The sequence below is a fragment of the Budorcas taxicolor genome, chromosome 8 (assembly GCF_023091745.1).
Source record: "Budorcas taxicolor isolate Tak-1 chromosome 8, Takin1.1, whole genome shotgun sequence".
In the NCBI taxonomy this organism is placed as follows: domain Eukaryota; kingdom Metazoa; phylum Chordata; class Mammalia; order Artiodactyla; family Bovidae; genus Budorcas; species Budorcas taxicolor.
Genome location: NC_068917.1, coordinates 88,758,463 through 88,771,098, shown reverse-complemented (window position 1 = coordinate 88,771,098; position 12,636 = coordinate 88,758,463). Strand labels below are relative to the sequence as shown.

Here is a 12,636-nt window from a genome sequence, read left to right as displayed (position 1 = left end):
GGAAAAACCATACCCTTCACTAGACGGACGTTTGTTCTCAAAGTAATGTCTCTGCTTTTTAATATGCTATCTAGGTTGGTCATAACTTTTTTTCTAACAAGTAAACATCTTTTAATTTCATGGCTGCAATCACCTTCTGCAGTGACTTTGGAGCCCAAAAATAAAGTCTAACACTGTTTCCACTGTTTCCCCATCTATTTGCCATGAAGCGATGGGACCAGATGCCATGATCTTCGTTTTCTGAATGTTGAGCTTTAAGCCAACTTTTCACTCTCCTCTTTCACTTTCATCAAGAGGCTTTTTAGTTCCTCTTCACTTTCTGCCATAAGGGTGGTGTCATCTGCATATCTGAGGTGATTGATATTTCTCCCGGCAATCTTGATTCCAGCTTGTGCTTCTTCCAGCCCTGCGTTTCTCAGGATGTACTCTGCATAGAAGTTAAATAAGCAGGGTGACAAGATACAGCCTTGACGTACTCCTTTTCCTATTTGGAACCAGTCTGTTGTTCCATGTCCAGTCCTAACTGTTGCTTCCTGACCTGCATACAGGCTTCACAAGAGGCAGGTCAGGTGGTCAAATGGTATTCCCATCTCTTTCAGAATTTTATACAGTTTATTGAGATCCACACAGTCAAAGGCTTTGGCATAGTCAATAAAGCAGAAATAGATGTTTTTCTGGAATTCTCTTGCTTTTTTGATGATCCATCTGATGTTGGCAATTTGATCTCTGGTTCCTCTGCCTTTACCGGGTTGAATATCTGGAAGTTCACGGTTCACATATTACTGAAGCCTGGCTTGGAGAATTTTGAGCATTACTTTACTAGCAATAGTTTACTACAAATAAAGTCTTCACCAATACCAACTGTAAAATACATTGCAAATTCACTGATAATAATGCAACAAAAATCAGAAGACAACAAAAAACAAACGCTCATATAACTGGAGGGGAAAAAGATGGAGCCAAAATGATATTCAGAGGAAACTTCATTCTTTTAAATGCACTTGTCTGAAAATTTAAAATGACTAATAAAGAAATTACTTTTTCAAGAAGTCAGAATGACACAAAGATCACTGAAGGCACTACATACACATAAAAATGGCTCAATTTATTACAGAAAGACCAACCAAATCAAATGCTGGTAAACACTGAAGCAAACAGAATTCTCCTACCTGGCGGTGGGAGTACAAAGTGGTACAACTACCTTAGGAAAATGTCTAGTATTTCTTACAAAGCTCAGCATATACATATCTGATAAGTCAGCACTTTGACTTCTGGAAACTTATCTAACAGAGATGAAAATATTCATCAACTTGACCTCTGGAAATTTATCTAAAATAAATGAAAATATTCATCAACATGAAAAGATGCAGTCTTCTCAAGTGTCCATCAACAGGAAAATGGATAAATCAAATGAAATAGTCACACAAGGGAATGCCTTTCAGCAATAAAAAGCAGCTGTCTACCAAAACATGTATCGCATAGACAATTTTGAGAATATTACGTCAAGTAGACCACCTGACATTTAACTCACATGACCATTATATCCACTAATGTGGGCAGGAATCCTTTAGAAGAAATGGAGTAGCCATCATAGTCAACAAAACAGTCCAAAATGCAGTACTTGGATGCAATCTCAAAAATAACGGAATGATCTCTGTTCGTTTCCAAGCAAACCATTCAATATCACCATAATCCAAGTCTATGCCCCAACCAGAAACACTGAAGAAGCTGAGGTTGAACGGTTCTATGAAGACCTATAAGACCTTTTAGAACTAACACCAAAAAAGATGTCCTTTTCATCATAGGGGACTGGAATACAAAAGTAGGAAGTCAAGAAATACCTAGAATAACAGGCAAATTTGGCCTTGGATACAGAATGAAGCAGGGCAAAGGCTAATAGAGTTTTGCCAAGAGAACACACTGGTCATAGCAAACACCTTCTTCCAACAACACAAGAGAAGACTCTACACATGGACATCACCAGATGGTCAACACCAAAATCATATTGATTATATTCTTTGCAGCCAAAGATGGAGAAGCTCTACACAGTCAGCAAAAACAAGACCGGGAGCTGACTGTGGCTCAGATCATGAACTCCTTATTGCCAAATTCAGACTGAAATTGAAGAAAGTGTGGACAACCACTGGACCATTCAGGTATGACCTAAATCAAATCCCTTATGATTATACAGTGGAAGTGAGAAATAGATTTAAGGGACTAGATCTGATAGACAGAGTGCCTGATGAACTATGGACGGAGGTTCATGACACTGTAGAGGAAACAGGGAGCAAGACCATCCCCAAGAAAAAGAAATGCGAAAAAGCAAAATGGCTGTCTGAGGAGGCCTTACACATAGCTGTGAAAAGAAGAGAAGCGAAAAGCAAAGGAGAAAAGGAAAGATATACCCATTTGAATGTAGAGTTCCAAAGAATAGCAAGGAGAGATAAGAAAGCCTTCCTCAGCGATCAATACAAAGAAATATAGGAAAACAACAGAATGGGAAAGACTAGCGCTCTCTTCAAGAAAAATAGAGATACCAAGGGAACATTTCATGTAAAGATGGGCTCAATGAAGTACAGAAATGGTATGGACCTAACAGAAGCAGAAGATATTAAGAAGAGGTGGCAAGAATACACAGAAGAACTGTACAAAAAAGATCTCCACGACCCAGATAATCACAATAGTGTGATCACTCACCTAGAGTCAGACATCCTGGAATGTGCAGTCAAGTGGGCCTTAGGAAGCATCACTGCGAACAAAGCAAGTGGAGGTGATGGAATTCCAGTTGAGCTATTTCAAATTCTGAAAGATGATGCTGTGAAAGTGCTGCACTCAGTATGCCAGCAAATTTGGAAAACTCAGCAGTGGCCACAGGACTGGAAAAGGTCAGTTTTCATTCCAATTCCAAAGAAAGGCAATGCCAAAGAATGCCCAAACTACCACACAATGGCACTCATCTCACAAGCTAGTAAAGTAGTGCTCAAAATTCTCCAAGCCAGGCTTCAGCAATATGTCAGCTGTGAACTTCCAGATGTTCAAGCTGGTTTTAGAAAAGGCAGAGAAACCAGAGATCAAATTGCCAACATTTGCTGGATCGTCAAAAAAGCAAAAGAGTTCCAGAAAATCATCTGCTTCTGCTTTATTGATTATGTCAAAGCCTTTGACTGTGTGGATCACAATAAACTGTGGAAAATTCTGAAGGAGATGGGGATACCAGACCACCTGACCTGCCTCCTGAGAAACCTGTATGCAGGTCAGGAAGCAACAGTTAGAACTGGACATGGAACAACAGACTGGTTCCAAACAGGAAAAGGAGTACATCAAGGCTGTATTTTGTCACCCTGCTTATTTAACTTCTATGCAGAGTACATCCTGAGAAACGCAGGGCTGGAAGAAGCACAAGCTGGAATCAAGATTGCCAGGAGAAATATCAATAACCTCAGATATGCAGATGACACCACCCTTATGGCAGAAAGTGAAGAAGAACTAAAGAGCCTCTTGATGAAAGTGAAAGAGGAGAGTGAAAAGTTGGCTTAAAGCTCAACATTCAGAAAACGAAGATCATGGCATCTGGTCCCATCACTTCATGGCAAATAGATGCAGAAACAGTGGAAACAATGGCTGACTTTATTTTTTGGGGCTCCAAAATCACTGCAGATGGTGACTGCAACCATGAAATTAAAAGACGCTTACTCCTTGGCAGGAAAGTTATGCCCAACCTAGACAGCATATTAAAGAGCAGAGATATTACTTTGCCAACAAAGGTTCATCTAGTCAAAGCCATGGTTTTTCCAGTAGTCATGTATGGATGTGAGAGTTGGACTATAAAGAAAGCTGAGCACCAAAGAATTGCTGTTTTTGAACTGTGGTGTTGGAGAAGACTCTTGAGAGTCCCTTGGACTTCAAGGAGATTGAACCAGTCCATTCTAAAGGAGATCAGTCCGGGGTGTTCATTGGAAGTACTGAGTTTGAACCTGAAACTCCAATATTTTGGCCACCTGATGTGAAGAGCTGACTCATTTGAAAAGACCCTGTTGTTGGGAAACATTGAGGGCAGGAGGAGAAGGGGACGACAGAGGATGAGATGGCTGCATGGCATCACCGACTCGATAGACATCGGTTTGGGTGGACTCTGGGAGTTGGTGATGGACAGGGAGGCCTGGCGTGCTGCAGTTCATGGGTTTGCAAAGAGTCAGACACTGCTGAGCGACTGAACTGAACTGAACTGAAGGAAACCATGTTCAAGTGTCTACGTGCTATAGGATTTCATTTCTATGCAGTTCTAAAACATGTAAACTTAGCTCATGGTAGAAAAAAAGTCAGGACAATCATTACCTGGGGTGGCGGAGTAGTGATTAAGAAGTTGCATCATGGAACTTTCTAGAATAATAGGAATGTTCTGTGCCTGTATAAGGGTTTAGAGTGCAGAGGTTTTCTCATTTTTGGAGCTTATTAATAGAATACATAAGATCTGTGCATTTCATTGTATGCAAGTTTAACTCAAAAAGAAGAGATGAGAATAGTAAGTACACAGATGTTGAACTCTTGTTAGTGATTCCCATAATATTTCTAAGTGATATCATAATCCATAATGGTATGTAAATATTTCAGGATAAGTATACAAATATCTGCAACTTATTGAAATGGATAGAAAATTAGATGACTGATGAATGGAAATGTATGTAAAAATAGGCTAGCATAGTAAAATGTAAATGGCAGGATCTCATTGGCAGGTATATGGATTGGATGTCCACCATAAAATTCTTTCTACTTTTTCATGTGGTGAATTTTTCATAATAAGATGTCATGGAAAAGAATATCTTAAAACCCAAAGAAAGTGGTCCTTGATAGGACAATTTGATTTAGACATTAATTTTCAACCAAATTTTGTCTAAAAATTCATTGCAATTCTAATCAAAATAACATGGGAATTCTTCAAGGAAATTAGTGTGTTCTTTAACAAGATAACATAAACACCTAATAATTACTGGCAATTATTAATAAATGACAGAAAAATATTAACTTCTACTTAATCAAGGAATAAGACATTAATTTTTGTCATCAGTTTCTGTGATTTTTATTTTTTCAATGTTTTAATTACTTCTTTTTTATTGAAATATACTTAATTTACAATTTGTGTAATTTTCAAGTGTTCAGTTCAGTTCAGTCACTCAGTCGTGTCCAACTCTTTGCGACCTCATGTATCACAGCATGCCAGGCCTCCCTGTCCATCACCAACTCCCAGAGTTCACTCAGATTCATGTCCATCGAGTCAGTGATGCCATCCAGCCATCTCATCCTCTGTCGTCCCCTTCTCCTCCTGCCCCCAATCCCTCCCAGCATCAGAGTCTTTTCCAATGAGTCAACTCTTCGCATGAGGTGGCCAAAGTACTAGAGTTTCAGCTTTAGCATCAGTCCTTCCAAAGAAATCCCAGGGTGATCTCCTTCAGAAAGTATTGGTTGGATCTCCTTGCAGTCCAAGGGACTCTCAAGAGTGTACAGCAAAGCAATTCAGTTACACAAACATATTATGTTTTCAGATTCTTTTCCCTTGTAAGTTATTACAAAATATTGAGTATAGTTCCTCATGCTATACATTAGGGCCTTGTTTACCTATTATATATATATTAGTGTATATCTTGGAGAAGGCAATCACACCCCACTCCAGTACTCTTGCCTGGAAAAGCCCATGGATGGAGGGGCCTGGTAGGCTGCAGTCCATGGGGTCACTAAGAGTTGGACACGACTTAGCGACTTCACTTTCACTTTTCACTTTCATGCATTGGAGAAGGAAATGGCAACCCACTCCAGTGTTCTTGCCTGGAGAATCCCAGGGACAGGGGAGCTTGGTGGAATGCCGTCTGTGGGATCGCACAGAGTCGGACACGACTGAAGCGACTTAGCAGCAGCAGCAGCAGTGTATATCTGTTAATCTGAAACTCCTAATTTATCTCTCCCCTCTCTACCTCATTATCCACTTTGATAATCATAAGTCTATTCTTTATGTAAATAAGTTCATTTGTATCATCTTTCTAGGTTTCACATATAAATGATATCATTTGGTATTTGTCTTTTTCAGAATTACTTCACTGAATATGATAATCTCTAGGTTCATCCATGTTGCTGGAAATGACATTGCTTCATTTATTTTTACAGCTGAGTAATTCCATTGTATATATACCACACATCTTCTTATCCATTCATCTATCAGTGGACATTTAGGCTCCTTCCATGTCTTGGCTATTGCAAATAGTGCTGCTATGAACATAGGGGTGCAGGCGTCTTTTTCAAATTATGCTTTTCTCTGAATATACACCCAGGAGTGGGATTGCAGAATGATATGGTAACTGTTCTTAGGTTTTTAAGGAATCTCCACACTGTTCTCCATAGTGGCTGTACCAATTTACATTCCCACCAGCAGTGTAGGAGGATTCCTTTTCCTCTACATCCTCGCCAGCAAGAAATAAGACATAATTATTAAAAATAATTAAGAAACAAACAATGTGAGGATCATGGTCAAAGACTATGAAGAACTAGCTGACAAAGAAGCACCATAAGCTAGGAAATGTCTATCACGGCCTCACTGGTGACAGAAAGGGAGAACAAAGCAGTCAGTGTCAGTTTTCCTCCTTCCAAGCAGCAGAAATGAATGGACGTGAGAATCATCTTGGAAGGTAAGAGACATGGGTCCTCACACTGTGGCAGGGATGTGACCTTTGTGCCCTCCCCCATCCACCCGCCACTCGCAGGTTTTCTCTTATGAGAGGTGCATCCTGTGTCCCTGCCTGCCCTACTCCCCAGACTCTCCCCTAGAGAAACTGTCCACCAGCCTAACAAAGTGGCCACTGTGGATGTGGGAAACAACAGGAATTCCCACAGACAGAGAGCAGGAGAAAGACCATCAGGGAAATGTAAAACACACTGACACTGTTAATTAAACATGTCAAGTTCAATATTAATTTCTGTGAAAAAGTGAACAAAAGTGAGACGGTGTGTTTCCCTACCTCACTGCAATGGCCAGTGTTCATGAGGCTGCAGGGGAACACGGATAAGCAGACACTGCTTGGCTGCCCAACACAGTGTCTGTGCCACTGCTCAGAACTTTGGGAGATGATGCAATGGCCTGTCCAGGAAATGAGGAATCCATAGCCACTGCTAACCTCAAACACAGGGGCTGAAAAGAGTGATTCTCATGGACCTGTGAGGTCCACAGGAGAAAAGATGCAGCATAAGCAAAAGAGAGGCCTGAGTTCACAGCCAGAACTTGCCCACTGCTAGGTGAAGACCAGTGAGCCAGGTTCTGAGCCTCAGTCTCCTCATCTCTGAAGTGGGTCTGAGAACCCCCTCCCCCTACCTCATGGTGGAGGGTTCCCAAGGCTCCATGAGCATACATTTCATAGACTGTAGCTGGTGATGCAGTTATGGGGGTGCTGAGATTTCAAGGTAACTACCTCCCTGTTTGGGCTTTCCAGGTGGCACTAGTGGTAAAGAACCCACCAGGAGATGTAAGAGACATGGGTTCGATCCCTGGGTTGGGAAGATCCCCTGGAGGAGGGCATGGCAATCCACTCCAGTATTCTTGCCTGGAGAATCCCATGGAGAGAGGAGCCTGGCAGGCTATAGTCCATGGGGTTGCAAAGAGTTGGACAGGACTGAAGTGACTTAGCATGCACGCACTCACTTCCCTGTTTCAAATGTTCTTGGGACATCAGGGTCCTGGCAGCCCAAGCAGAATGGTTGGTACACTTTCTCTGCCTCCTGTTGTCCTGCAAGGTCATAATCTCTGAAAGCAACTATCAATGTTTTTATGGCTTTTTCCCTCAACATGGAAAATACAACCATTTTCCAGCCCAAAGCAAGCACATTGCCATCCCTGTGTGAAGTCTAGCCAACTTCTAGCAAATTCAGCAAAGACATATGTTTGCCCAATTTATAGCCTGGATTCTTACATAACGGAAGCCCACAGAGAATGAGAAAATGGTTTGAGGAAAGCAGATACTTACTGAAAGTTATGATTTGGGCTGTGTGTTGGACCTAAAAGGAAAAAAAAAAAAGACAAGTTATTAATACTTCATGATCTGGAATAAATTTTTTTTCCAATCTGGCCCGTGGTAAAGGCAACCGCAGCCCAGGGTGCTCATTTGTGGTGAGCCATCTTCAGCCTCCAGCTCTGCCAATGCCCAAGATTATATGCCAGGGATGGCAAAAACCACTGAGGATGGAAGGGGTGCTCTCTGTTGATGCAGAAACATCGGGAGATATTTTGGGGATTTTTGCTGTCTTTTCTTTCTTCTCATCCAAACTTGACTCACAAAATCTGTCTTACTCACTGGTGACAAAATGACTAGGGCATTGTAGGGACCTCCTCATTACTAGGATGAAAGGGATACATTTCTGTCTGCCAGTTGATTGCTTTGTGCCACCTGTGATAAGCACAAGAGTACAGAATTGTCCTCATCTTCTGTTCCCCACCCATCCTCTGGGCTGGGTGGGTTTTCCGTGGGTGGGTGGGTGCCTGTCTGGATCGCCTGGGCCTCCCCCATGGAGGTGACCTCCTGACACACAACATGTCTGGCATTATTTTCTGCACTCCAGGTTTATAGACCCCTCCATCTGCGTCTATTTTCTTTTATTACTAGTAAATGGGTAACAGGTTAAGCTGGGGACCTAATGCACAGTGAGAAAGGCCTTGGGGAAGGGTTTTATTGATTTCCTCTCTGTTGCCTGTGTGTGTTCAGTTTCAAACTGCAAATTAATCTGTGCTCAGTGGCTGGGGACCTTCCTATTTGATAAGCAATGTGCCAGGGGCTGTGCCCACTCACCGAGTCGCACAAACAGGACGCCGGTGGCACTGATGGTCTTCACCCCGTTGGTGGCCACGCACTGGTAGTAGCCGGTGTCCGTCGTGTCCAGGTCCTGGATCCGCAGCCGGGAACCGTATTCCGTCTTGCGGATGATGACGCGCCGCGGCTCCTGCACCACTGGGGCATCGTTCTTCAGCCACCGCACACTGGGTGGCGGGTTTCCAGCCACCTTGCAGTGCAGAATCGCTGTCTGGCCTTGGACTATGGTGATATTGTTAACTGGCTCCAGAAAATTCAGAAAGTACCCTGCAAAGGAGAAGAATCAGAGAAGAGCAAATGTCAGTGAGAACAGGGAGAAAGGGCTCCCTGGGGCACCTTCTAGGAACTGCTTGGGGGAGGTTCTGACTGTCACATACAAATCTTCCACTCTCCTTATTGGCTTAATGGGGGTAATTATATTCTAGAATGTTGCCTCCAACACTGAAGGAGCAAATAGGGAATGGGCTGCTCCTGAAGAAACACAGGGTTAGGTTCCTGATTGCCTCTGCTCACAGCATTCTCACCAACTGATCAATAAAGAACCTGGTTTTAGTGTGCTTCAGTTTAAAGTCACTTTATTTAATAAGTACTGTTGATTCATTAACATTGAGCTCACAACCAATAGCCCTATAACTTGGTCTGAAAGAAGCTTATCTAACACACATGCTTTCACCCTAAGGCACATCTTGTGTTTACGGCACCAGACAGCACTTCAGCACCATTATTGGGAGCATTTTAAATAGCCAATCACCAACAAAAAGCACAACAATGCAAATACATGGGACTAAACAGACCATGGAGGACATTTGTTTACAGTATGAGCTGGGGCCTTAGACAGAGTGTTGCTTTGTACAAGCTCATCAGGGAACATGTGCATCAGCAATTCAAAATTTTGACTGTCTATGGATGCTGTGAGAATTGATTTTGGGATTACAAACACATTTTAGGTTATAAGTAAACTTGAAACTACAGAATCTGCAAATAATGAGGATCACATTCTCTCTGCAAGCATTAAATCTAATCTAACCTCACTAATTTACTAAGCAAATTCATGCTCAGAAAGTCCATCCTCTTTCCTACCACACCATCAAGCACAGGCCACAATAAGGAAATGAGAAGAAGAAAGTGTGTGACAAAACAGAGATATCCTCACAAACAAGCAAATCATTGGTCTGAACAGAACAAAAATAACAAGGCTGAGCGTTGCTGAAGGCTCTGTCCCACTGCACCCAGGGCAAAAGCAGGAAGAAACCATCCCAGGTTCGAATTCAAAAGGGAAAACAGACCCTAAAGGTACCTGAAATACAGAGCAAGTGGGGCTGGAAATGCTGCCCTGGAATGTGGGGCCCCATTCAATCACAGTCAGGAGCTCTCAGCTAGTGACACAAACCATGGGGAACAAGAGGAAGTGAAACAGACAGCACTTGGGAGGGATTTGTGCATGTGTGTGTGTGTGTGCACATGCTGTTAGTCAGGGGCTGGAGGGATCCTCTCTGTTAAGATAAACATGCACACTAAAATTCCATAACACCAAAAAACCCACTAAGGCTAGAGAGACAAGACAATCAATCATCAGGAGATGAGATCACTGCAGACAAACTAAGACATCAGAGCAATCTGAAAAAGACTATAAAGGGTAGCACTGTTCTACATCTTTTCTCCTGATTTCTGGCTGGTCTCTTTTTTGTTTTATTTAATGAAGTAAAAGATGGAAAGATCGCACATATCTATATTACTAATTTAACTGGATGAAAAATTATAGGATTTCTAGTGGACCCTGGGGATAAGTTTCACAGGCTGGGTAAAGGAGATAGGAAGAAGCTGAAAGAGGCAGGAGGATGTGAATTTCAAGATGAAGATAGTTTCCCTTCACAAGAGAGAGTGGGTAGATATCTGTGTAGAGAGGTGTCACTAACCAGTGCTGATTCAGTTCAGTTCAGTTCAGTCGCTCAGTCGTGTCCGACTCTTTGCAACCCCCGTGAATCGCAGCACACCAGGCCTCCCTGTCCATCACCAACTCCCAGAGTTCGCTCAAACTCGTGTCCATCGAGTCAGTGATGCCATCCAGCCATCTCATCCTCTGTCGTCCCCTTCTCCTCCTGCCCCCAATCCCTCCCAGCATCAGGGTCTTTTCCAGTGAGTCAACTCTTCACATGAGGTGGCCAAAGTATTGGAGTTTCAGCCTTAGCATCAGTCCCAGTAAACACCCAGGACTGATCTCCTTTAGAATGGACTGGTTGGAACTCTTTGCAGTCCAGGGGACTCTCAAGAGTCTTCTCCAACACCACAGTTCAAAAGCATCAATTCTTTGGCGCTCAGCTTTCTTCAGAGTTCAACTGTCACATCTGGAAAACTGACCACTGGAAAAACCATGACCTTGACTAGACGGACCTTTGTTCGCAAAGTAATGTCTCTGGTTTTGAATATGCTGTCTAGGTTGGTCATAACTTTCCTTCCAAGGAGTAAGCGTCTTTTAATTTCATGGCTGCAGTCACCATCTACAGTGATTTTGGAGCCCCCCAAAATAAAGTCTGACACTGTTTCCACTGTTTCCCCATCTATTCGCCATGAAGTGATGGGACCAGATGCCATGATCTTAGTTTTCTGAATGTTGACTACTATTTGTGATTATTATTAATAACATTATTAGGTTCAACCTTTATTTTCTGCTAGCCAACCCCCTTTTAATGCAGTGAATTAAGTTGTACAAGAGAATTCTTAATGATGACACAAAGCCGGAAGGTAACTGAAATGTTAATGAAAAAACCCTGGAAAGAGGCTAAATCAAGCAGGTAACATTCTGGATATCATGATTGTTCACTAACCACATGGGCTCAACTTGGGGAGACTTGCATTCCTGCTGAGGCTCCTGCACTAGATCCTGCATTTTTGAAAACAAAATGAGATCTGATCTGACAGTCCGAAGCAGTTGCTATGGTATAATCTGGGCTGCCCAGATTATAGCAAACACTGTTGTTTCACTGCGTTCTGGCCAGAACCCAAGTAGTTACAAGTTGTTTAAGATTCAAATGTTTCATTAAGGTCTCATAACACTAAAAAGCACAGTAGGGCATATAAAATAGTCATCAAATCATAACTTAGAATAGCAAATGACATATTAGATCAAAATCACCATGATCTCTTCTTTCTGGTACAAGTTTAATTATAATTCTCATCTGTACACTGATGACAGTTTTTCCAAAGGCCTTTGACACTTCATGGCTTCCTGGGAGACACAGACACAGGAGTGTAAGGATCTGTGTCTCCAAGCTGACTAGCAAAAATCTAAAAGGAGCAGGCCTAGGGTTCTGAGGCCTATTGCTAAGTCATTTCAGTCGTGTCCGACTCTGTGCGACCCCATAGACGACAGCCCACCAGGCTCCCCTGTCCCTGGGATTCTCCAGGCAAGAACACTGGAATGGGTTGCCATTTCCTTCTCCAATGCATGAAAGCGAAATGTGAAAGTGAAGTCGCTCAGTTGTGTCTGACTTAGCGACCCCATGGACTGCAGCCTACCAGGCTCCTCCATCCATGGGATTTTCCAGGCAAGAGTACTGGAGTGGGGTGCCGTTGAGGCCTAAGACTGAGTCATCTATTTGGAGGACTGGCTTAACAGCAATTCTGCCACCACCTTCCTCCATGTTTAGGGTATTTGCATACATCAACTTGGGACACCTCCACTGACCATCTAAATATCTTGAAAGATATAGGTGGATCTTCTTCAATGTGGAAAAAAAAATATTAGTCAAGAAAGAGAAGAAAGGGAGAGAACCACTCAGAGGAGAAAGTTAAG

At 42.5% G+C, this 12,636-nt stretch overlaps 1 protein-coding gene across 1 annotated transcript in view; it reads right to left on the bottom strand.

Annotated features, from left to right (window-relative positions):
- The window catches only part of ROR2 (receptor tyrosine kinase like orphan receptor 2), a 240,929-nt gene that overhangs the window by 27,037 nt on the left and 201,256 nt on the right, over positions 1-12,636 (bottom strand). Inside the window, exons 3-4 of the mRNA XM_052645174.1 lie at positions 8,823-9,110; positions 8,004-8,034 (exon numbers count right to left, since the gene is read on the bottom strand). Of these exons, the coding sequence (XP_052501134.1) occupies positions 8,004-8,034; positions 8,823-9,110 (319 nt within the window). The remainder of the gene's footprint in view (positions 1-8,003; positions 8,035-8,822; positions 9,111-12,636) is intronic.